Source organism: Rhipicephalus microplus, chromosome 1 (genome assembly GCF_043290135.1).
Source record: "Rhipicephalus microplus isolate Deutch F79 chromosome 1, USDA_Rmic, whole genome shotgun sequence".
Lineage (NCBI taxonomy): Eukaryota > Metazoa > Arthropoda > Arachnida > Ixodida > Ixodidae > Rhipicephalus > Rhipicephalus microplus.
The window spans coordinates 12,051,780-12,078,740 of NC_134700.1; the positions used below are offsets into that span (position 1 = coordinate 12,051,780).

Sequence of the window (26,961 nt, forward strand, 5' to 3'; positions counted from 1 at the left end):
TCATTTCATTCAGCGGCCGCCGAACTTGTACCGCTGTTCATAGTGGTACTCTCGGTCTCTAAAGCTGGATGAAGATAACTAAGAACCCTGTTTTTTACTGGGTACATAAATGTGAAACGAAGCTATAAATCAAGATGAAAAAGAAAAAGACAAATCTGTGAAAATTCGGTACTGGTGCGTAAATGGCGCGCCGATAGCGCCGATGAATAACGTCGGCGGCGGCGCGCCGATCAGTTCGCGTCGGCGGCAGCGGCGCGCCGACCTGTCGGCGCACACCTCTAGCGCTCCGTTGGCGCCGCTTGCCGCTCATCACGCTTCCACTGTAATCACGGTTGTTATGTTACAGTGTTGTGGGCTATGTTTTTGTGTGTTGCTCTGTTTCGCGAAGTCGTGAGACCTTAGTGATGTCGGTGTTGTTGCTAGAGCCGTTCTACGGCGGCTCGCACAAGCAGCTGATAGATTTGCTGAGCGAGGACCTAGGAGTATGCCGCTTGGTCACGCTGCCGCCGAACAAGTGGCACTGGCGTGCGCGCACGGCAGCTCTGTGGCTTGCAGAGCGCATAGAACCGTCAGATCACTATCGTGTGCTGATGGCCAGCGGCACGCTCAACCTCGCCGAACTTCTGGGGCTACGGCAAGACCTGGTGCCTCTGCGAAAGGTGCTTTACATGCACGAGAATCAGCTAGCCTACCCAGTGCAGAAAGAACAGCTGCGCGATTACCAGTACGGTTACAACCAGGTGGTGTCGTGGTAAGATGCTGTGCTACAGGAATTTTAACTGCTGCCTTATAATTATATGGATGGATGGATGGATGTGGCTGTTCCCTTTAGATCGGGCGGCGACTAGCGCCGCCTAGCCGTAATACTTTGTAAACTAATCATTAGATTTATCTTTTTGTCCCCATTAAATAGTGAAGTTGATAATTCGTACTTTGCAGTGAAGAGTTTAATTTTCACTCGTGCCTTGACCTTAGCCACCAATCGGATAACCTCTTTCTCAAGTCTACCCGCATAAAGTCTATTTTGCCCTCCCTGTCCCTAAACCCCAGTGCTTTGAAAAACTGCGCCATCATCCTGAACTATAGGGTGGGTTTCGGAAACACAGGAGGTTGGAAGACAATCTGTTCTCACTGACGCAGTGCATCGAAATAGCAGAAAAGGAACTCAGGCCCCTGTGGCTAGCATTTTTGGACATCAAGGGAGCGTACGATAGCGTGGTTCAAGAGTACTTGTGGAGAGTACTAGACACACTGGGTGTGGAAGATGGAGACACTAATCTTTTAAAGGAAATCTATAAAAGTAGCAAGGCAGCTATAAAGTGGGAAAAACAGGTATCCAAGCTCACAGAGGTGAAACGGGGACTTAGGCAGGGGTGTCCACTGTCACCCTTGTTATTCATGATGTACCTACAAGGATTAGAAGCCAAATTAGAGGGAAGTGGACTTGGCTTCAAGCCCTCTTTAGTCAAACAAGGAAAACTCACTGATCAGGCACTGCCAGCACTAATGTACGCAGATGATATAATGCTAATGGCCGACAACAAGGAAGATTTGCAGAGATTGATGGACATCTGCGGTAATGAGGTAGATAGGTTAGATTTTAGATTCAGTAGGGAAAAATCAGTAGTCATGATTTTTAATGATAACGAAGGTAGTGAGCTTGGAATACATGAGGTCAGGCTAGAAATAACAGATAAATACAAATATCTGGGCGTATGGATAAGCAATGGGACCGAGTACCGAAGGGAACACGAAATATACGTGATGATTCTGGGTTACAGGAATGCAGCAGTGATGAAAAATAGGGCACTGTGGAATTACAAGAAGTATGATGTTGTGAGAGGAATATGGAAAGGGGTCATGGTTCCTGGGCTGACGTCCGGCAATGCGGTCTTGTGCATGAGATCAGAAGTTCAAGAAAGATTAGAAATTAGGCAATGCGGAAGAGGTAGGCTTGCCTTAGGAGCTCACGGGAATACACCAAATTAGGGAGTACAAGGTGATATGGGATGGACATCATTTGAGGGCAGGGAAGCTAGCAGCAAGATAAAATTGGAGAAGCGATTGAGAGGAATGGGAGAGGAGCGATGGGCTATGAAGGTTTTCAGCTACTTGTACATAAAGAATGTCGGTACAACATGGAGGAAGCGAACCAGAAAATTGACTGGTAAATACTTAGAAAACAGCAGGTGGCCAAACCAAAAAGAACTATCGGTTAAAAATAAAGTGAAAGAAACGGAGACTGACATGTGGAGAATTAGCATGATTAAGAACTCCGCACTAGAGATCTATCAAGCTTTTAAGCAGGAAATTGCCAAGGAAAGGATCTGTGATAACACACAGGGTAGTTCTCTACTGTTTGAGGCCAGGACGGAAGTATTGCAAACCAAGACATATCCGGCCAAATATGAAGGGGTAGACACAGTATGCAGTGCGTGTGGAGAGGAAGAAGAAACTGCCGAACACTTGATAATGTTCTGTAAAGGGCTTCACCCTATAGTTCAGGATGATGGCGCAGAGTTTTTCAAAGCACTGGGGTTTAGGGACAGGGAGGGCGAAATAGACTTTAAGCGGGTAGACTTAACTAGAAGAAGGTTATGTGACTGGTGGCTAAAGTCAAGGCACGAGTGGAAATTAAACCTTTCACTGCAAAGTACGAATCCTCAACCTCACTATTTAAAGGAAAAAAAAAAGATAAATCTAATGGTTAGTTCACTAAGTATCACGGCTAGATGGCGTTAGCCGCCACCCGATCTAAAGGGTACAGCCACATCCATCCATCCATCGTGCTTGTGTTGTGTGCCGCTCCTGAATTCTCTCTTTGCTGAATGATATTTGATAGCGTCTGGGGAGAAACGTTGGGTCAGAATGGTGTGCTACAAAGGTTTTTGAACGAAGTCCCGTGAGCGCGTAAACACATCGATCACGTGTTCGCATGCGCAATATTCTCTTAATCGACAAGAAATCGGTGTTGCGACAGACCGGTGTACTTGGTGCGTGAAGTTTAAAGGGACCGACAACCAATTTGTATGGTACCTATTTTCTTTAAACGAAGAGCTTATTGGTCAGAGTGTTTAATGATGGAATGGTACCGTTAAAAACGGTGCGAAATATTTGTAATTAGAATTTTTATGGTCTACACCAAATTCGATAGCATAGTCGCACGAAAAACACATGCGTACGCATGCGTTTCCCGTGCGACTACGCTATCGACTACGTTTCCCGTACGACTACGCTAGTGCCACTTTCACAACCGTCAGCGGCTCAGCATGAGCCGCTGACGGTTGCGAAAGTGGCAGCGCTTCTTATCGTGCAGTTCCTTTTACTTCGTAAGCAGCTCACATTTGAGTGGTGCTGGGCAAAATACATACTGTAATTTTGAGGACTGGTCATCATCATCATCAGCCTGGCTACGCCCACTGCAGGACAAGGTTATTTCCCATATATTCTGCCAGTCAACTCGGTCCTCTGCTTTCTGCTGCCAGACTATACCCCCCAAACTTCTTAATATATTTTGCCCACCTACTTTCCTTTTCCCCTTCACCCGCTTTCCTTCTCTTGGAATCCAGTCTGCGATCCTTAATCTCCAGCAGTTATCTTGCCTTCCTGCTATATATGTGCCCTGCCCATGACCATTTCTTCTTGATTTCGACTATGATGTCCTTAACATCTGTTTTTACCCTGATACATTCTGCTCTCTTCTTGTCTCTTAAGGTTACACCTATCATTTTACTTTCCATTGCCTGCTGCGTCATCCTCAACTTGAATTGAATCCTCTTTGTTTTATATGCTTCATGTTTCTGCTTCGTGGGTAAGTACCGGCAAGATGCAGCTGCTATATACCTTCCTGTTAAGGGACAGTGGCAATCTACCTTTCTTGATTCGAGAATGCTTGTCGAATGTGCTCTACCCCTTTCTTATTTTTTTAGTTACTTCATGTCTTGTGGTTCAGCTCCGCGGTTACTAACTGTCCTAAGTAGACATACTCCTTTACAACTTCAAGTGCACTGCTACCTATCTCGAAGCACTGTTCGCTTCTGAAGTTGTAAATTACTTAGTTTTCTGCTGATTAATTTCAAGACCTACCTTTCTACTCTCCATGTCTAATTCAGTAATCATGAACCTTTCTTCTCGCCTTGTCTAATTCAGTAATCATGAATGAATTTGTCTCCCGAGTTACTTAGCAGTGCAATGTAATTTTAAAAGCTCAGCTTACTAAGGTATCCTCCGTAAACTTGTATTCCTGACTCTTCCCATTTTAGGGCTATGAAAACCTCTTCTAAGTGTGCAGTAAATAGCATTGGGGAGATTGTATTCTCTTGCCTTATACCCTTCTTTATTGGTATGTAGATCAAGCTCTGCCTGAAATGCTGTGGGATATGCAGTATGCTGTCCTCAAGGTTCCAGTTCCTTTTTGGCGATTAATAGCAATTTTCAAGCTGAAGCATGGATGGGGCATTCTCGGGACTTGTTATTATTAATAAAACAGCATGCCAAAGGTCCAAATGTGGACATATCATCAGATGAGGTAATTTATCTCTGCCTGTGCAGCTTGGCGGCTGACGTGGTGCTGTTCAACTCTCACTTCAACCGGGACTCATTCCTGGCAGCTGTGGAGCCGTTCCTAAACCGAGTGCCAGGTGCGGGCCACCTGGGGCCCCTGCGGCCTCAACTGGAGGCCAAGGCGCGAGTGCTGTCCTTTCCGGTCAAAGTGCCGCCATTGTTCCCAGCTCTGTACAGGGACCCCACCTCACCCCTGCATGTTGTCTGGCCTCATCGATGGTCAGTACTCTTTGCATTTAATGTGGGCGTAGCTAGTGGCTAACCACGAATATAAGGAATGATGTCGTTTCGCACATGGTGTTTTTGGGGTCACCGCTTCCCGAAACCAGCTTTCTATTTGGCTGAGGGGTGCACCATGTGTACACATGGTGTTTTGAAGTCTTGGGTATCCATTGAGTGTTGTGCAACATTTTGGCTTAGTTTGATTTATTTGGATACATTAAGGGCCTGGAAAGATTACATAGGGGCAGATTATCAAAGAGTGAAGAATGCAATCATATTTCAGTCATAAAGGAATTGAAAAGGGAAAACTTACTATGCAAAGACAATGAAATTTCACTAATAATGATAACACCACAAAAATTTTTAGGTTTGTTCAGTTTCTGAATTGAGCACAATGAAAGATGACATGCAGTAACAATATTATGAAGTTATTTATTGAGAAGTGTTCTAACGCTCGAGAAATGAGTGGAGCGCTAAGTGAAAGAACTGATGATCATTGATAGTGGCAATGCTGGATAGCAGTGAATTACATTGACCTATTGATAGTGCAAAAAGTGAATTCCAATATTTTTCAGTGCGAGGAAAAAACACCAGGCTTGCACAGAATGCGCAGAACAGCCACAGCGAAAGCTAGAAGAGTGGCCTTTCAGAGCCTTTTCTAAACACTCGTTGGGTAACTGCTGCAAGCACACTTGCTGGTACCCACTACGGCACTATAATAATAATGATTTCTGGCTTCATGATTCTTCGGAGAAAAGTGCTATCTGCTACACATCTGTTAGAAATTTTCTGCAATATTTTTATGCTGTGGCTGATGACGATGAAGAAATAAGCCTGGAGTGGGTATGCACCACAGTTAATAGGTGATCAAGAACAAGTTTTTGAATGGGTTAAAACAATGGATGACCCGCTCGTTACACAATCTGCATCGTGTAACTTTGATGTTCTAAAATGCTTTATTACTCATATTAACACGGTTCTTGTCTTGATGTCAAGCCTGTCTAAGGCTAGTTTAGAAACTAGTTCCAAGCACTGACGTGGCTCAGTGGTAGAAAACTGGGCTTGCATGCAGCGCACCCGGATTCGAATTCCATTGTGTCTATAATGCTTTTTACTTGCACAGTTTTTTTTTTTCTGGTTACGGACATCGGCGGTGACGAACAACTACGGCACGGTGCGTTACCTGTGTTCGGACCTCATAACAGCTTTCGCTGTAAAAAATGGTTTGACTTTATAGGCATGGTCTAACCTATAAGACGACATGTGGTGTATAGGCAAAATATGAGATTACTGATACGGTAGAGGGTGTGAAAGAAGGATAACCAGGCAAGTGTTCGGCACAAGGCGAGTGAATGTATATTAAGAGAGCTTTTTAGTTTTGCAACATTATGAAATTGAGAATAAGGTGATAGGATGAACTGGGCTCCTTTGTTTTCATAATAACTTACTTTTAGCACACAGGGGCAAAGATAGGGAATGACACCTGTCTCCTTCTCTTTGTCAGTGTGGGCTAAAAGTAAGTCAGTCGTATGCATTCGTACCAACTTGCTCATCTTGCAGTATTACTGCTGCTTTGTTTGGAACTGCTTCGAGGTAGTTGGGCCATGTGACATGATGGGGACACCAAATAACAGCTGCGTTTTCTAAAGAAGGATGAATGAGTGAGGTATAGGCACTGGACACCTATACACTACCATTTAGAGAAAGGAAACTGTACGTTTGATAGTGCAACGAAAATAAGAGTAGCGTTGGCGTTGTGAAATAACTTTTCCGACCTACAGACGGCACTGGTAGGCCTATCATAATCATTGCGCTAGGGCAATATGGCGGCTGCTTTGGTAGTGGAGGCGGGGGGTCGCGGTGTACGCCCGCAGGTTGATGAGCGTTTATTCGCGCACAACGCGCCCTAACATTACTATAAATATTTCCGCTATGCCGCCAGGTGACCGAGAGGCCTCAACTGGCAAAAAACATGCTAAGCAAGTAAGCTTACATTGTTTATTGACAATCGTGAATGCAGCAGTATGTATGTAAACAAAGAACACTGTTTCTCACAGAGTTGAACAATACATGAAAAAAAAACAGTGATAGCCATCTGTTTAATAAAATTACCCGCTGAAATTGTGCAACTTTGCCTCTTGTCTCGTTCAGTCAGACAATGATATTTACACTGGACACCCCTTGCTTAGTACTTGGTACCGTGCTGTCCATTGTCTTTCTCACCACACATGCTCTCAAAAAGTGCAGTGTCAGTACGATTAGCCTGAGCTGCAATATGATATTTGGCAACGCATTGGCGAGAAGCACATCACGTTGAATAAAAAGAAATGACCCCACGCTGTTGTGCTAGGTATCCCTGCATATAACATTGCTCTCGATATTGTGTTTAGAATCTGTGTTCTTACCTGCGCGTCCAATCTTTTTGCGACTAACTGGATCAACTTCCAGTTGTGGTAAGCAAGTGTATCTTGGGAAAACACCATTTACAAGATGATGTTGAAAAGGAAACTTGGATTATGTTTCAAAAGAGGTAAAAGGGTTGCAGTGACAGGCACTTTAATTGATTAACAGTTGGCAAATAATGAAAACCTGAGTTAAAAAATTTCAGCAAATCAATATTCTTGTCAAAGTTGTCACGGATGACAAGTTAAGAGAATTAGCTACCCTTGCCCTTGCTCGCCTATTGTAGATCAGCTGACACACGAGATAGAGGATGCCTGTTGGTGCTCTCAAAAGCACTCATTCGTAAAAAAAAAAAATTATGCACCAGTGGATAGCACTCGCAATACACTGCACATGATATTGTCACGTGCTTGCCCAAGAAAGACGATGACAGTTGTGCATGTGCCACGAAGGACTACGAATTGGACGAAGAAGAAGAACTCGCTTGCGCGTTCTAATTAAAAAGATCGACCTGCTTCTGGTGTCTCAGTCTCTACGGCAAGACCTCTGTTTTGACGTCGTGACACTGGTGGAGGTGCTGGAGCCTACAACCGGATGCAGGACAGTCTTGCTCGGACCCGTTCACCTAGTCCAGAGACCCGGCCTCTCGTCGCGACTCCGGTGCACCGATTCAGTCGGCGCCTACTAGGCCTAAGTCCGGAGTCCGTACCTGTTCCGCCTCTAACCAGCATGGCAGCTCCTACCACATCCACGGCTACCCTTCCATTGCAGACCACTCTTCCCTCCCAGGTGACTCTTGAACATCCTCGCGTTCCTGAAGTTTTCCATGGGGAAGAGTACGAGCATGTTGAGGACTGGCTCGAACAGTTTGAACGGGTCGCTGTATCTAACCACTGGAACGAATAGCACAAACTTGGCCGTGCATATTTTGCCCTGGAAGATAGCGCTCGCACGTGGTACGAGAACCACGAGGCTACTTTCCAATCTCGGAAAGATTTTCGTCGACAGCTCCTTGCCACATTTTGGAACACGGACCGACGGGATCGCGCACAGCAACTTATTGAGGCTCGCCCACAAAAACCCAACAAAACAGCCGCCATGTACGCAGAGGGTATGATCCGTCTGTTTCGACGAGCTGACCCTGACATGCCCGAGGCAAAGAAGGTGCGTCACCTAATGCAGGTTGTCAAAGAACCAGTGTTTGCGGGCCTCGTACGAAATCCACCTACAACAGTAGATGAATTCATAAGAGAGGCGACTGTCATCGAGCGCGCACTGCGACAACAATACCGACACTTTGACCGCCTGCCGAACCACACGGCAGTAAGTGCTGCAGCTCAGAACACTGCCGTGTGTGAAAGTTCCCTACGACAAATGATTAGGGAAATACTGCGTGAGGACCTTTGGGCCCTCTGCGTCCCACCTACCCAACCGCCCGTCGCATCTGTTGCCGAAATCGTCCGCCAGGAGTTGAGGCAAGCCGTTACACCACTGGGGCCAAGTCCTGAGCCACATCCAGCGAGCTACGCTGATGTGGTCCGTCGTCCTCCACCGTCATTTGTGGCGACACCCTTCCAGCCACGACCCGCGGCCGTACCTTGGTGGCAACGGGATTCCATGAGACGACCACCAGTTCGCCGAACTGACTTGTGGCGCATGGCCGACCGTCGTCCTATTTGCTTCCGCTGCGGAGAACCAGGTCACATTGCTCGCTATTGCCGTCATAGCGATTCCGGCTTCGGGAACTTTTCTCGTCCCGCTTCTTTCCGCTTTGAAGACCGTCGTGCCCACAATGCTGATCAACTGTCGACTGGCCAAGCAACTACACCGCGTCGCTGGCGATCTCCATCTCCTGCGCGTCGCTGTGACTTCTCTCAGAGCTACCCGGACGTCACCAGAGGCCGTTCGCCTAGCCCGCGCCGGGGAAACTAACTGCTGCGACCTCCGGGGGCAAGGTTGCCAATCGTCGAGACACCGAAAAGTTCCCCCTATCATCGCAAGAAGATATGACGACAACCACGACGAATACGACAACGAATACTAATGCCGGTGAAGTTGTACGTGCTGATCTTGGCGTTTTCATTGACGGACATTACGTTACAGCACTGGTCGATACTGGCGCCGACTTCTCAATCATGCGACAAGAGCTCGCCGACCGCCTTAGAAAGGTCAAGACACCGTGGACAGGGCCACACATAAGGAGTGCTGGTGGTCAGCTGATGATTCCCACGGGTAAATGCACCGCTCGACTTCGCATTGGGAATTCTAGCTTCGTGGCCACTTTCGTCCTGTTGCCAGACTGCTGTAAAGAGCTAATTTTGGGTATGGATTTTCTTCGAGATCATGGCGCTGTTATCAACATCCCTCAACGCATGGTGACGTTTTGCGCACATCCGTATGTCGACGACAGCAGTGACGAACTACGCGGCAGTTTGCGAACAGCCGACGATGTGACGCTCCCACCGAGATCCTGCTGCCTTGTGTCTGTGTCCAGTGGGTGGCCTTCCTATAAGGATGTGATAGTGGAGCACATAGTCGCTCTTTTGCTCACGCAAGGCATTTCCATCGCGAGAGGCATCCTAACGCTTACTGGTGGACAGGCAGAAGTGCTCCTTACAAACTTCAGCAACGAGTGCCGTCAAATCCAGAAGGGTACCGCAGTTGCCTACTTCGACGATATAGACCAAGCCGGGGATTGCTGTGCTTTGCAACCAGATGACGCGACAGTCCCTACCTCGACAACTTTGTCGGTGGACATCTGCTCCATGCTACCGCCCTCTGATAGGAAGCGTCTGCTTGGACTTATACACCAATTCGAAGACTGCTTTTCGTGTACGTCAAAGGTCCAGCTGACACCATTGACCAAGCACCGCATCATTATCGAAGACAAGACGCGACCGATTCGGCAGAACCCCTACCGTGTGGCTCCGAAAGAACGAAAGGAGATTCAGAAGCAAGTACAGAAGATGCTCGTGGATGACGTCATACAACCTTCGAAAAGTCCTTGGGCGTTCCCCGTGGTTTTGGTCAAGAAAAAAGACGGCAGCTTGCGTTTCTGTATTGATTATCGCAAGTTGAACCAAGTCACGAAGAAAGACATCTATTCACATCCTCGCATAGACGATTCACTCGATCGGCTGCGTCATGCGCGCTATTTCTCTTCAATGGACCTCCGAAGCGGCTACTGGCTGATAGAAGTCGACGAGAGAGATCGTGAAAAAACGGCCTTTGTGACGCCTCATGGCCTTTACGAATTTAAGGTGCTTCCTTTTGGGTTGTGCTCGGTGCCAGCCACTTTTCAGCGTCTCATGGACACCGTACTATCGGGCCTGAAGTGGCAAACATGCTTGGTCTATCTAGACGATGTTGTTGTATTCTCAGCATCATTCGAGAAACATCTCAGCCGTCTATCCACCGTACTCCAAGCCATACGCTCGGCCGGCCCGACTTTAAAACCAGAAAAATGTCATTTTGGTTTCAACGAACTCAGCTTCCTAGGCCACGTCGTCAGTCACGAGGGTGTTCGACCTGACCCTGCCAAAATAGACGCCGTAGCGCAATTTCCTGCACCCCGTGACAAAAAGGCTGTGAGACGCTTCTTAGGGTTGTGCGCCTATTACCGACGATTTATCGAGGACTTTTCGTCTATTGCAGCACCATTGACACGACTTACACGTGAGGACGTCCCCTTCTTTTGGGGTGAACAGGAGCAAATGGCATTCAATGAACTGCGACAAGGCTTGCAAACACCTCCAGTCCTTGCGCACTTCGACCAGGACGCCCCTACAGTACTTCACACTGACGCCAGCAATGTAGGTCTAGGTGCCGTTCTGGTGCAGTGGAAAGACGGCTGTGAAGGAGTAATATCCTACGCCAGCAGAACTCTCTCTCGCACGGAGGAGAACTACTCGACCACCGAGAAGGAGTGTCTCGCCGTGGTGTGGGCAGTCATCAAATTTCGTCCGTATTTGTACGGCGGCTCCTTCAAGGTTGTTAGCGACCATCACTCTTTGTGCTGGCTCACCAACCTTAAAGATCCATCTGGTCGTTTGGCGCGCTGGAGCCTAAGACTTCAAGAGTTTGACATGACCATCGTCTACAAATCTGGGAAGAGGCACACCAACGCCGACTGTCTCTCACGGTCGCCAGTGGAAACTGTCGCTCCTGATGACGAAAACATCGACGCGGCATTCTTGGGAGTTGTCAACACGGCCACTATTGCACGAGAGCAGTGCAGTGACCCTGAGCTGTTACCACTCATTGAATATTTAGAAGGACGACGTAAAGACGTGCCGCGGTTATTTGCTAGAGGACTGCCATTTTTTTTGCTTGCAAAACGATGTTCTCTATAAGAAAAACTTCTCACCAACCGGTAACCCGCACTTGCTCGTCGTGCCTGCCTCTCTTCGAAAAGAAATTATGGAAGCGTGCCATGATGAAGCAACCTCTGGTCATCTAGGCTACACCTGAACATTGTGCCGACTACGATGCAAGTACTACTGGCCAAAGTTACCTGCTGCTGTTAACCATCACGTGCGAACGTGCACCGACTGCCAAAAACGCAAAGCGCCTCCCAGCAAGCCAGCCGGTCTTTTACATCCAGTCGGTCTTTTACATCCAGTCGAAGCACCAGAAAAGCCGTTCACCAAGATTGGAATGGATTTCCTGGGTCCCTTTCCAACTTTCACAACAGGAAACAGATGGATTATTGTGGTCACTGATTACCTGTCCCGTTATGCGGAGACTAAAGCTATGCAGCGTGGCACAGCAGCAGAAGCCGCTCAGTTTTTCATCGAAAACATCGTCCTTCGGCATGGCGCTCCGACAACAGTGATCACAGACAGAGGACCTGCCTTCACCGCAGAGCTTTTGGAGTCGGTTCTCAGACTCAGTGGTACAGCTCACCGGAGAACAACTGCATACCATCCGCAGACAAACGGACTGACGGAGCGCCTCAATAGGACCCTCACAGACATGATCAGTATGTACGTTGACACGGAACATAACAACTGGGATCAGATATTGCCGCACGTGACCTTTGCTTATAACACCGCTCGACAAGAAACCACTGGAATGACACCGTTCAGTCTGATCTATGGTCGCGAAGTCACGACAACATTGGACGCCATGTTGCCGCATGAGTGTGACGACATCCATGTAGACGCCGAAGAATTCACTCAGCGTGCCGAAGAAGCCAGACAGCTCGCGCGCGTGCGCATCTTTCATCAGCAGCATCAAGATACACAACGCCACGACACCCGACACAAGTTTGTTAGCTACTCACCAGGCGACAAAGTGTGGGTCTGGATTCCGATACGTCGACGTGGACTGTCTGAGAAACTGCTCAGACGGTACTTTGGTCCATACAGCGTCACGCGACGCTTGAACGGCGTGAACTACGAAGTCGTTCCCGACACTAATTGTAGTTCTAAGCGCCAAAAGCATTTGCCCGAAGTCGTGCACGTCGTGCGTATGAAACCGTATTTATCGAGTTAATTAGCTCCCGGTTACCGTTTTCGTACGACCACTTCATACGCCTGGTAGAGCACCTAAGTTGCGCATCGGGACGATGCTTCTTTCAGAGGGAGGCAAATGTCACGTGCTTGCCCAAGAAAGACGATGACAGTTGTGCATGTGCCACGGAGGACTACGAATTGGACGAAGAAGAAGAACTCGCTTGCGCGTTCTAATTAAGAAGATCGACCTGGTTCTGGTGTCTCAGTCTCTACGGCAAGACCTCTGTTTTGACGTCGTGACAATATATATGCATACAATAGGGACATATAGAACACTAGTAACACTAAACTGCTGAGATGTGCTGGAAGTCGTGGTAGCAATGTTAGAAATATAGGCAGTGAATAATCATTGTAGTCAAATCTGCATAATGAAATTTTCTCCGATGTATATTCACAAAGTAAGGGCCCTTTTCTAATCTTTAAGTATTTGCACGTCAGACTAAAGAGTTATCTGCACAGCACAATCTGCTACTTCTCAGCGAAAGTATTTTGGCTCAATGATGGCAAATGATGGCTCAATGATGTCTCTGGCGAGCATTTTGTCGACTTCTGCTTGAATTATGTGACGCTCAGTTGGAGATGTGCGGTACGGCTGTTGATGGACAGAGAAGACATCGCCGGTGTCAATGCGGTGCTTTACAGCAGTGGTTTGACCTAGTGAACGATCACGAAAGTCAAGTACGTCCCAGTATGACTCAAGGGTGTGAAGGAGTGCGTCAGCTTGATGCGGCAAGAGGTCTGACGTGATCATTTTTTTAACGTCAGCACGGGCTTGCTTGCGAAGATCGAGCATGCGTGTAGCTGCAGTGTAGAGCATCTTTGGAAGACAGAGCTGAGATGACGCATTCATCAGAGGCAGTCAGCATGGCGAAGGCAATTCCATGCGGGAGTACTTGTGGGCACAGAGCAAAGTTGAGCACAGGAATCCAGGTGCGGTTTGCACGTAACTGAATAACAGTGTAACAGTGTGTGGTAAAGTAGCACTGTAAGTCAAAAGAATATATGTGATGGGCGCGAGCACATAGTCGCCATCAGATACAGGTGGTGAGAGCATTACGGTGACGCAGGTCACAGTTTGCGGTGACAAATGGACATGCTCAGCAGAGCACATACGAGATTGGGGTAGACTGGGCGGATCAATCGGACACGGTAGGTCAAGTTGCACAGTACCAACTGAGCAGTCGATGAGGGAGGAATGAGTGGACAAAAAGTCAAGATCGAGGATCACATCATTGGTGCAGTGGGAGAGAACAGTGAAGAGAACTGAAGTTTGACAGCCAGCCATAGTTGCGCGTGCAGTACAGACGCCAATAACAGAAGCCGAATCACCATCAGCAACACGAACACTGCAGGAAGGGGGTGGAGTAAGGACTTTCTTTAAGTGGTGACGAATGTGCAGGCTCATCACAGAAATATTGGCGCCAGTGTCAACGAAGGCTTTAACAGATAAACTGTCTACTTCAACGTCAATCAGGTTCTGATTGGTTGGGAGCATCAACAGAGAAATTGGAAAGCAAGTAGTATCAGCAGCGTCACCTCCAGGAGCTGCAGCCGTTAGTTTTTCGAAGAAAACCGCTGGGCAGAGGATGGGGACAGAGAACGAGGTGGTGGGGGAGACCAGGAAAACTCTACGTCGAGGTGAAAGTGAGCGACTGTACTGGGCAGTGGTCGTAGTGGTCGGGTTGTAAATAGCTGAGCCATCACGCCGAGGTAGTTTCTGGCCATAGAGATGGGCTGGTAAGTGGAAGTTGGGAAAGCTTGAGTTTACCCGGTACGGTGAGGTCCACTTGCTTCGGCACTGACAGGAAATGTGTCCCACTCGTTCACATCGAAAGCAAATCGGCCTGTCGTCAGGCGTCCTCCACGCATTTGGGTCACGGTTACGTGGAGCAGGGCGGCGATAATGCTGTGGGTGGCTGGAGGTAGATGAACTGACGGCGTCGGGACGGAGCACAGAACAGACCGTGTGAATACCCGCGTTGGCTAGTTCTTGGCGATAAACGGTCCGTATTAGCGATATGGTCAGCTGAGGATCACTCGATGGTAGTGCTCTCAAGGGTACGAGTGGTATAGCCTCGATTTCGTGGTGTACGATTGTCGTGATGTCACCGTAGTGTGAATTGGGCTGGGTCACTATAAGGAGATCCTCACAAGTTGATGTCATAGCAGTGTTGGGAAGGCGCATAAAGTGGTGGGCAATTTGACGGCTTTTAGCCTGTTGAAAGCGTTGGAACCCCAAGATAACATCTTACACTGTAGAACAGCCTTTGCACACAAGGAGGTTAAATGCATCGTCTTCGATTCCCTTGAGCATGTGTGCTACCTTGTCGGCTTCAGCCATGGTTCGGTCAACTTTACGGCAAAGGGTCAGCACATCTTGTATATATGCCACGTAAGACTCCGTAGACGTCTGAACATGTGTGCCAAGTTCTTTCCTAGCGGCCTGTTTACAGCCGGCAGATTGACCAAACAACTCATGTAACTTGGTCTTGCATACGTCCCAGCTCGTGATTGCGTCCACATTGTTATTAAACCATGCCTTGGCCGTTCCTTGCAAATAAAAGATGATGTTTGCCAGCATCAAGGTTGGGTCCCACCTGTGATTTTCCCTGACGAGCTCGTAGAGTTTGAGCCACTCATCCACGCTCTCGCCGTCGGATCCCGAAAAGTTACCGGGATCGCGGGGTGGAGCAGCCATAAGAAAAACAGGGGAGGTCGGCGCCATCGATGCATTGGGCACAGCAGTTGACGAAGCGTCACTGCCGGTGGACATGTTGGAAGCAGTGACTAGGCGTCTGTTGTGTAACTCCATCGTACCTTGTAACCCAGCACTTTGCACCAAAATGTTGCGTGATAGCACAGGGTATACTAGGTGTTTGAAGATATATTTACACAGCGGCAACGCGCAAACCAAGATGGAGAACAAGAGCTGTGCTCTACACCAAAATCTCATCGCCATTCTCTATGCTTATCTAACCGCATTAATGGGACATTGTCTCATAACAATATAGTGGTTTTGGGATGTTAAACCCCCTGAATCAATTAAGGTTGCCAAATCATTATACTTCTTACAGCGAAGCCTGAGACAAGCGCCGGCATGTTTGCAATCAACGGTGTATTTAGCATACATTCATCGCATGCGAGAATACGCTTGTTCCGTTTGAGATCCTTTGTGATATGTCATTTAATGAAAAACATGAAAAAATACAGAACAGAGCTTCAAGGTTTGTTCTAAGCCATTACTCATAAATGACAGCTCTAACAATATGAAAAATGAACTAGAATGGTAATTACTATCATCACGTCAAATTAAACTGTGGTTAAAGCTCCTATGTCAAGCATTTCATGGTAAAACTTGCACTAGAAAATGAATGTATCTAAACAGACCTCTTCGTGCAATGGTAATCAAGATTTTATAATGTCATATCAGATATAATTTTTCTATTAATTCATTTTTTTGTTAGTTTCATGACAGAATGAAAGGCTTATTAACAGAACAAAGTGTGTTTTACTAATGAAGGCGTGTTTTCTTTGACATTCTAACGCATCTGCTGCAGCGCTTTTGGGTAAAAAATGTAATGTACATGCGGCTTTTGTTTTGTTTGTAATTTATTTTTTTAAGCGTTCCTGTCTAGGTGACATAATAAGTCGTAGTTAGACACTGGAAGTTCTTGCGTGCCCCATGAAAAGCGTTCTATCACGGTGATTTTTTTTTTCAAATTAATTCGCTACGAGCCACCAAAGCATGATGTGAAGAAGTAAGCTTGAATCCCTCGCCTCTCATCCCATGTAGTCATCGGGAGCCTCATTCTTTGCCTGTTCTCTTCGGTACCGGGGCTGGAGAATCACTTGACGTATACGCACGAACAAGAACATGCATAAGCAAGGTCACAAGTGTATGACGTGCCCCAGCCTAGTTGTGCACGTATGCCATCGATGTTGTGTCGTTCTCTGTTGTGTATTACCAGTTTCTGTGGGATGGATCAGTCACTGCGTGTACTTTTTAGGAGAGGCTGGCAAGGATCATGTATTGTGACTGCGATACACCACGTCTCTTCGCTGAAACTACGGTCAGAGACGACACACCAAACACAAGCTAAGTGTTTTTAGGGTTGGCGAAGACACGATGCAGGAGTGACGAAAAGACTAACGCAAACAAAATGGGGTAGTAGTCATAGTAGTCGTAGTAGTAGTAGTATATAGTATAGTAGTAGTAGCAGTGGTAGTATGTGAGGTTTTACGTAAAATAAACCACGATATGAATATAAGTGAAGTGGAGGTCTGCAAATTTTCACCATCTAGTGACACCGCACAGTACACAGACATCTACTTTTTTGCCTCTATCTAGATGTGACCGCCGCGGCCACAATCGAACCCGCGGCATTCTGGTCAGCAGCAGAGCACCCTTTAGTGACTATTCCACCGAGACGGACGCCAAAGGAGGTTCGATTAGTGAATATCATCTCGAGGCTATTCAAAACAAAAACAAAAATGATAACAAGCTGACATTCTGCTTGCGTGTTTTATTATTTTTCTCAGCTTTCATTTGTTATACTGATTTTCAAAGGGCAATGCAATGACCCAGGAAAAAGATTGACATAGAGACAAAGAGTGCTGTCTTTCTTTTCCCTGTGTCTTTGCGCTTCTCTTTCAACATGAATTCAAGCAGCTAGCCCAAACCAAAGTACTCCTCCTTTATGCTACACAACAGAACACACAAATTGCACATACAAAGTAGAGTAATGTACCATGCAACGCTCTTAATGAGGTACCATTTAAAATGCAAGATATATTCAAGAGACAGGACATTTTTCATCTGTTTTTATAGATGTAGCTAGGATTTAACGAAGTTCTGATAGAGAGCGCACGGTATGCGACGTCAGCCCACCAATGTAAACGTAAAGGAGCGAGGTAAAAGCAGGACTATCAAATGCGAAGAATTTCTTGGCAAACTTCAGTGACTTTGAGCGTATCTATCTATCTGTACGTCTGGCCGTCCGTCCGTCCGCCCGCTCATTCGCCTGCCTGCCTACGACTTTTAGCTCTCGTGGCCGTTTCGATAATGATATCGATACCCAACTTAGTATGGCATAACATGACTGTATGAAGAACATATTTGACTAGTCATAACATGAAAATCATGACATGTATTCATGAATGTCTTGATTTACATTTCATGGTTCTGCAGCTTTTGCGGTGGTTTCCCTCACATGGCATGTTGCAAAACTGGTATGGTATGGCATGATTGCATGGTGAACACAAGCGACAGAGACTACCATAAAAATCACGACGTGAGTGTCATGTAACAACATGAATATGTGCTGCACTGATGATGTACTCACGGTCGTTTTGCTAGCTTCACGTATGCGAAATTTGGTATTACGTGACACCGATAGATGATGAAAGTATGTGACTGATGCAAACATGATAATCATGAGATGCGTGTCATGTGAGAACATGACTACATGCCGCAGTCAAGGTGCCAATACATTTTGACGTGACGTGGTGCGTGTGCTCGTCAGCGTTAATTTCGTTGCACCGCGCCGGCGTTGCCACGCCAGGCGTCGGTCCTGCCATAAACTCGTAGGCGTGCGCCGCGCTGCGTTGCTTTAACGCATGCACGTTTCAGAGCATCCAGCGTTCCTTTATCACGAAAAGAGGGAGACGCAGTGTTGTCTGGGTTACACACCGGCGCGAAATGCAGCATGTCGCATTTAGCGCCGTTTGCCGTCGGGCTGCACCGATAGACGCTGGTTGCGCCTGGCGTCAGACTGTAGAGTGCTCACGTTTTGCTAACGTTGCGTCGCTGTGCCCAGCGTGCACGTGCATCAATGCTACATTGGAGTATATCACGCCCTTCATGATGCGCTTGCGTTTTGCTAGCTCCACATATACCAAATTTGGTGTTACGTGATATCAATGGATGACGAAATATGACTGGTGCAAACATGATAATCCTGACACGCGTGTCATGTAAGAACATGACAACACACCACGCTCATAACATGCTCGCGGCCAATTCGCTAGTTCTACGTATACTAAATTTGGTATCACGAGACGTGAATAGATTATGAAGGTAAACGACACATCCAAACATGATAATCATGACACGGGAGTCATGTATGGCACCATTCACCTCTAACTCATAACATTGTGCTGATTTTAAAGTGACATATCAACATTTTTCATTGGTGCTTCGCATATCATCTTTTCCCACTTTACGTAGGATCTGCCAATTTTTCTTCTTACTGTACATCACTTTCTAGATCTTGGGGAGCACGCCCGCGAGAAGGGCAAGTGGCATTTGTTAGAAATTGAGCGTTTTTCCGCGACAGGTAATATTAAAATTTTAACAGGAATGATCCGGAGTGCCCAATGCACTATTACGCTTGTCATCTCGAAATGCCCAAACCTGGTGAGGGGCTCTTTTAAGTGTTCACCAATAGGGGAGAAATGGGTCCTACGCGACTAGACATAGCATCCCTCTCCTCTACGGTATCAGTGGTCTGGTCATTTTCTCCTGCGCTGCCCTTCCCAGCCACAACAAAATGTAAAAGACCCAGGAGAGTGTTAATTGAATGGTGGACACTACACGCACAATGCTAGACAATAAAACAAAAGACCACATACTGCAAATCGCGCGGAAAACATATGCCTATGTTCAATCGTTGGTACCTTTCTGCTATCCTAAACACTATCATCTTTTTTGCTTCTTGCCGTAGGTACAAGCCACCGACGTCGTTGTTTTAGGATATTTTAATTTTTGTAGAAATTTATTGTGTCTATAATTGAGGTTTCGAGGGCCTAAAACGGTGTTTTACCTGCCTATCTTTGGCACCTAAAACACACTTTTTTAGTGCCTAGAAAGCCAGCCTCTAGTCATCACTGAGGATGCTCAGTTGCTAAACTTGAGCACCCGAATGATGTTGTGAATTGGTGAGCATATTTATAATGCAGTTGAGCTGTAAGCTGAGGATTTTACCACACGTGCACTGTGTTGAGCTGTACATATTCTTGATAATCAATACTACAAAGCTTTTAATTGGTATTTACTGTGCACTTTTATACTTATAGTCTGACGAGGCTCAAAGGAAATTAGATATACAGGATATTCTGTTTGCACTATTCAGAAAATCCTCAGTTGCAGTTCTTTCGCTGCTAAAGTGGTCAATGGGGCTTGTTTGTATCGCGTTTACTGATTACTCAGGTAAAAAGACAAAATGCACAATAATTGCGACACAAAAAATGCGCACTGCGCCAAGTGTCACCGTGTGTCTTTCTTGCGTTCCTTTTGTTTACTCTATCATAGAAGTCATATTCTCTTTAAACAGCATTGTCTGACCGCCAGCTGGCTGACACGTCGGCACCGGAATCACTAAACGAAGCTGAAAAGCTAGAAAAAATTCGGCAGATTTCACGTACCTCGGAAACGACGTTATGTGAAGCATGCAGAGCGAAGATGACCGTGTTGCATTTTTTTTATTGAGTGACACGCCATAAAATGATGCTAAGAATATGTGCAAATGTTGTACACACAGACATATGTTGAAGAGTTGCAGATGTTTATATAACCAGTTGTTTGCAGTCGCACAAGGATGCCAACTGGAACATGCGTATTAGCACCACCAGAAGCTGATATGAAGCGCTGATGCTTGTGAAGATGGTGGCCCTGGACACTGCTGCATAAATCAACTTCAGCGCATGACAACTAACCACAAATGGCACCAACTCGGCGTGACGGCTGTATCAAAGTAGTACATATGTAATGTTTATAAAATTGGGTAGTCAACACTGCCACCACTATTGACGTTTCACGAATACTAGCATATATTTGAAAAGCAGTTCAGAGATCTGGCCTAGCTCTGTGGTAAACTGATTCATTGCAATGCAAAATGCTCGGGTTCGTTTCCAGCTGGGACCACCTTATTTATTCTTGGCATTCGCTGAGTCGACGCTACCGATGTCGGGTGTGTGTTTGTGCTAGCGTGCCAAAATTGTCCATGTGTGTTCTCGTTCTTCCTGGGTAGATACTAAGTGTCAACCACCTGTGACACATACCTGCATACCAGTGGCACATACCCTTCCGTGGTTATGTGCCACTGTCTGGTGGCAAGTGTTTGACTATGTACAGGACGGGATAGCGACATTATTCATGTCTTGACCAGTGCGTCATATTTGTCAAGCCATTTTACCCTCCCATGCTAATTTTGGTTCACGCCGTCAAGGGGGTGAGCACTAGAGCACCCAAACCTAAGCGGCTAGGCAGGCAGGCGGGCAGGCGGGCGAACGGGCAGGCAGGCAATGGGCGGGCGGGCGGAGATGTCTGGAGCAGAGGTGTCTGGAAATGCTTTGCATTTTCTAGATATCTCTGTTGAGAACAATGTTACACCTTGTTTTATATGATTTCTCATTTATTATAAAAATAATAATAATAATGCTAGGTGCACTAATTATATGGACAGTTTCGGCTGGTTTTCGCCATCGCCGCCACCACTGCCATCATGCACCATGTATGTACACGTATCTATATATATTGCCACGAACGTAATAACAGAGAGCGATGAAACGACGTCTTGCTTGCCCTCAGACCAGGACGCAAAAGCCCTCTTCTTTCTTCACTTCCCAAGGATTCCACCTACAGTTGATGGCTCATACCCATTACCTGTGACATTACTCCCTCTCCTCGAAAAGCATCGGCTCGATGCTGGTAATGAGCGTTGAGAAAAAAATGCGAAAGAAAAGATGCTACCATGGAACCCAACAACTCTGTCGTAAGGGAAAAAAAATGGGCTGGCGTCGTAGAAGAACTCAATAAAGAAAGGAGTAAGTACACAAGACAATAAAAAAAACCAAAGTGGCAAAAAAAATAGTCATTGCATGGTAAGTTACTGCACGTTCGATGGATGACGCGAGAAATATGGCTTGAGTCTTGACACGTGCACCACATCACTTTGTGGAAACCGACGGGAACGTCTTGAGGTGCCCTCAGGGAGAACTTCATACGTAACGTCACTGAGTCGGCGCAGAACTTTGTAAGGGCTGAAGTAGCGCCGAAGCAACTTCTCAGAGTGACCACGCTGTCGGATGGGAGTCCACACCCAAACTTCATCGCCTGGTTGGAAGGTAACCTCTCGGTGTTTAAGGTTGTAGCGGTGTGCGTCGGCAGTTTGGCGAGCCTGAATACGGCATCGGGCGAGTTGACGGGCCTCCTCGGCGCGTTGAGCGAACAATGCAGCGTCCGTGTTGAACTTGCTCAAGTTGTTGGGAAGGAGCATTGCGTCGAGCATTGTGGTGACCTCTCGACCATGAACTAAGCGAAATGGGGTGAAACCTGTACTCTCTTGGACTGCTGTATTGTAAGCAAAAGTTACGTAAGGGAGTATATCATCCCAGTTCTTGTGATCAACGGCCACATATCTGCAATTGTCTTGTTCAACCGTTCGGTGAGTCCATTTGTTTGGGGGTGATAACCCGTGGTTTTCCGATGTTCTGTACCACTTAGTCTCAGCACTTCTTGAAGCATCTCTGCGGTGAAAGCTGTACCACGATCAGTAATTATCACAGCTGGCGCTCCGTGACGAAGTACGATGCTGGTGACAAAAAACTGTGCGATTTCCGCTGCGGTAGCTTTGGGCAGGGCCTTTGTTTCGCTGTAACGCATTAAATAATCGGTGGCAACCACAATTTACCGGTTTCCAGACGAAGAGGTGGGAAATGAGCCGAGCAAGTCAATGCCAATTTGATGGAATGGTGTCTTCGGCGTGGCGATGGGCTGTAGTAGTCCTGCTGGTCAGACAGGTGGAGTCTTACGGCGTTGGCAGTCGCGGCATGTGCGGACGTACTGCTTTACTGTCTTCGCGAGGCGGGGCCAGTAGTATGAGCGGCGAATTCTTTCCAATGTGCGCGTGTAGCCAAGGTGTCCGGATGATGGTTCGTCGTGACAAGCATGTAAAATATCGTCCCGAAGCGAGGTCGGCGCAACCAGTAGGTAAGTAGCCTGGGTATGGTCGAAATTTTTCTTATAGAGGACTCCATCCCTGATGCAGAACGAGGCCAGCGAACGTGCGAAGTTTCGTGGAAGGCTGCGTTTTCGGCCTTTGAGGTAGTCAATCAGCGGGCTTAGCTCCATGTCGTCGCATTGTTGTTGAGCCAAGTCGGTTGCTGACACAGAGGAAAGGAATGTATCGTCCTTTTCAACGTCCGCGTTCGTACTTCCAATTGGTGCACGTGAGAGACAGTCCGCATCAGTGTGTTTGCGTCCTGATTTGTGAATGACTGTAACGTCAAATTCTTGCAGCCGAAGGCTCTAGCGTGCTAGACGACCGGAAGGGTCTTTGAGGTTGGCGAGCCAGCATAAAGAATGGTGGTCGCTAACTACCCTGAATGGTCGACCGTACAAATAAGGGCGAAACTTTGTTATAGCCCAAACAACGGCTAAGCATTCTTTTTCTGTTGCAGAGTAGTTTTTCTCTGCAGATGATAGTGTTCGACTTGCATAGGCAATCACGCGCTCTATGCCATTTTGCCATTGAACCAGTACAGCTCCAAGTCCAACGTTGCTGGCATCTGTGTGTAGCTCTGTGGCAGCGTTGTCGTCAAAGTGACCGAGTACAGGTGGGGCTTGGAGATGGTTTCGTAGCGTGTCAAAGGCGTGATGCTGATCATGGCCCCAAACAAATCGTACGCCGTCTTTCGTAAGTTCATTTAGCGGTTCTGCGATTTTAGAAAAGCCTTCGACGAAGCGTCTGTAATATGCGCAGAGTCCCAGAAGTCGGCGGAGGTCGCGCTTGTTAGTTGGGACAGGAAATGCGGCAACAGCTTTCGTTTTCTCAGGGTCTGGGTGTATACCGGCGTGGCTGACGACGTGACCAAGAAATTTCAGTTCCTCGAATGCAAAGTGGCATTTCTCAGGTTTGAGAGAAAGTCCAGCTGTTCGAATCGCCTGAAGAACTGCCTGTAAGCGCTGGACGTGCTGCTCAAACGTGTCCGAGAAGACGACCACATCGTCAAGGTAGACAAGACACGATTGCCATTTTAGCCCAGAAAGAACCGTGTCCATCATTCTTTGAAAAGTAGCTGGTGCCGAGCACAAGCCGAATGGAAGGACCTTGAACTCGTAGAGTCCGTCAGGAGTAATGAAGGCGGTCTTTTCGCGGTCGCGCTCATCAACAGATATTTGCCAATAGCCGCTGCGTAGATCCATGGAAGAAAAGTAACGAGCATTGCGAATGCGGTCCAGCGAGTCGTCAATTCGTGATAAAGGATACACGTCTTTCTTCGTGATCTTATTCAACTTTCGGTAGTCGACGCAAAATCGGAGAGTACCATCTTTTTTCTTTACTAACACAACAGGGGACGCCCAGGAACTGGTCGATGGCTAGATGACATCGTCCTTGAGCATCTGCTGGACCTGTTGGCGTATAACGTCTTGTTCTTTTTGCGAGACTCTGTAGGCATGCTGTCGAATGGGTCTCTCGGTAGGCTCGGTGATGATACGATGCTTGGCAAGCGGTGTTTGGTTAACTTTCGAAGTCGTAGCGAAGCAGTCCCGAAATGAGCCAAGTAGCTTCAAAAGACGTTCCCGTTGTGCAGACGGTAGACCCTGGTTTACGTCGAGATTGCTTGCAAATGTCATGGCGGAATTGTCGCACGACGAAAGAGCAGATAATGTTGAGGGACCAGGAACGTCGGCAATATCCTCAAGCTATGCGATCACAGTGTGTTTGGTAAGATGGCGATACTCGTCGCTGAAATTCGTGACTAATAGGCAAGCCTGCTTTCTACTGGGCTGAACAATACCTCGGGCAATGCAGATTTGTTGTGCAAAAAGTAGAGACAAATTTCCTTCTGCAATTACAGCATTGGGGACGTCTTGGTCACATTCAACGTTGATAAAAAGGCTGCTGCGGGGAGGCAGAGTAACAGATTCGGAGGATACACGTAGGGCAGCTTTCGATGAGCGGGCGTTTTCCGGTTCAGGATGAAACAGGTCCTCGAACGACACCTGCAAGTCTCGTAAGTCAATAATTGCGCCGTGTTCGCGAAGAAAGTCCAGCCCCAGGATGAGTGGACGGGAGCACACAGGTAATACGAGGAAAGACCCTGTGAACATCGAAGCACGGACTCGAACACGAGCTGTGCACATTCCAGTTGGCGTGACGAGGTGGCCCCCTGCCGTGCGCAACGGCGGTCCTTGCCATGGCGTAGTTACCTTCCTCAGTTGGGCTGCTAGGGCGCTGCTCATAACCGAATAATCGGCGCCGGTGTCGACGAGGGCAGTGACGACGTGATTATCGACGTGTACGGTAATGTCGGCGGAAACAGTCTTGTGACTTTCGGAAACGACTGGAAAGTCACAACGGTCTTCGTCGGGTCTTTGCGTCGAAGGAGGCTCTTTGACAGTTCGTTGGGACGCGGCTTCACTCCCAGGAGCCGCGGTTTCTAGTTTCCCCTGTGGGGACTCGGTGACCGGCCTCTGAAAGGAGCATAGGATGACGAGGGAATGCTTGGTGACGTGGGGCGGCGAGGTGATGGAGATCGTGATTGGGGGCGTGGACCAAGGCGAGGAGCTTGCTGGCCCGTAAGGTACGCTTCGATGTCGCGGGGACGCTCACCGTAACGCGGGCAACGAGCATCTGGGTGAAAGCCACAGAGACCAAGTTGGCGGTACTGGCAGTTACGGTAGACGTGACCCGCTTCGCCACAGTGGTAGCAGAGTGGACGGTTATCGGACGTACGCCACACGCTGGCCTTTGTGGCGTTCTGCCGCGATCCAGACGGATGATAAGTTGGTGCACTCTGAAACCTTGAAACAAGTGGCGGAGTCGAAGAGGTGCCCTGGAATCGATGGCTAGCCTGATTCATTCTCCCCATGGTGGGATCAGGGCCATGTGGTGCAGGAGATCGCAGAGCCGCCGCATAAGTCAGCACAGGGGCCTCAGGTCTTGTTGGCGCGAGTGGGGTGACCACGTGTCGGATCTCATTTCGGATTAAGTCTGCGAGATCACTTACTGGTGGTTGGGGTCCCGCTGCTTGGAGTTGGCGCAGCTCGTCCCGCACGACGCTTCTTATGAACTCAGCGAGGGCATGCCTCTCGCTGTCAGCCCCGATAAAGCATGCAGCAGGGGTCAGGTCGTGGCGTTCATACTGTGACGACCTATACTGGTGAGTACGCTTCATTGTGGTTGCCTCATTTATGAACTCTGCCACAGTCGTCGGTGGATTGCGCACGAGTCCGGCAAAGAGCTGCTCTTTTACCCCACGCATTAAATGCCGCACCTTCTTTTCCTCGGACATTGCAGGGTCAGCACGCTTGAAGAGTCGAAACATGTCCTCGACAAACATCGAAACTCTTTCGTTGGGTCGTTGGTTCCGAGACGAGATAGCCTGCTCCGCTCTCTCTTTCCTTTCAGTGCTGCGGTACGCATCACGAAACTGTCGGCTGAACTCATGCCACGTCGCAAAGGAACCCTCGTGATTCTCGTACCACGTTTTGGCAGAGTCTTCTAACGCAAAGTAAACTCTCCGCAGCTTGTGAGCTTCATCCCATTCGTTGATGTTGGCAACTCGATTGAAGTGGTCAAGCCAGTCGTCAACATCTTCATAAATGTCTCCATGAAATGAGCGTGGTGTTTGCGGCGCATGAAAAACATGCGGGAGAAAAGAATAGGCGTCGTTGGTTTGACTCGCCTGGTTGTTAGTTGAAGTTGCCATCTCGTCTTGAGAGAGGGGACCGTACTCGGGAGATAGTCCTCGCAGGCGGCGACTGATTCGTGCCGTGGGAGCTGTAGCTGTCTCCAAGTAGCTCGGTGTGTCGGCTGAAAATCTGCAGCCGAGGCGCATTTACCCAGCACCTCCACCAGTGCCACAAACGTAATAACAGAGAGCGACGAAACGACGTCTTGCTTGCCCTCAGACCAGGATGCAAAAGCCCTCTTCTTTCTTCACTTCCCAAGGATTCCACCTACAGTTGATGGCTCATACCCATTACTTGTGACAATATGAAAACTCAAGAAAGACAAAAAGCCGCCCACGCTCAGCACCCAGCTCGTCATGATGCACCGACGTGCGCTTATCTCTCACATGTACTTTGCCCCGTAAATTGTTGGTTGGGGGGGGGGGTAGGTGCTTGTGCACGGGCGCGCTTATCCTTCAGTGGGTTGAATCTTGTGCCTTGGTTTTTAACCAGAACAATTGCGTTAGTTCCCTGGGCCACAAAGGTCACTTTGCTGGGTGGACAGGCACCGTTTACAAAAAG

General features: G+C 47.7%; 1 protein-coding gene across 12 annotated transcripts in view; it reads left to right on the top strand.

Moving 5' to 3' along the window:
- Positions 1-278: 278 nt before the first annotated feature.
- LOC119178176 (tRNA-queuosine alpha-mannosyltransferase) overlaps positions 279-26,961 on the top strand; it is a 263,027-nt gene continuing 236,344 nt past the window's right edge. For 7 of the 12 annotated variants that reach the window (XR_012893892.1, XR_012893893.1, XM_075887161.1 and 4 more), the window contains exons 1-2: positions 279-751; positions 4,552-4,782. Coding sequence is in view for 9 of the 12 variants with exons in the window: in XM_075887161.1 (XP_075743276.1) it covers positions 405-751; positions 4,552-4,782 (578 nt within the window). In the remaining 3 variants the exon portion in view is untranslated. The remainder of the gene's footprint in view (positions 752-4,551; positions 4,783-26,961) is intronic. The other 5 variants (XR_012893895.1, XM_075887311.1, XM_075887324.1 and 2 more) reach the window with 2 other exon arrangements.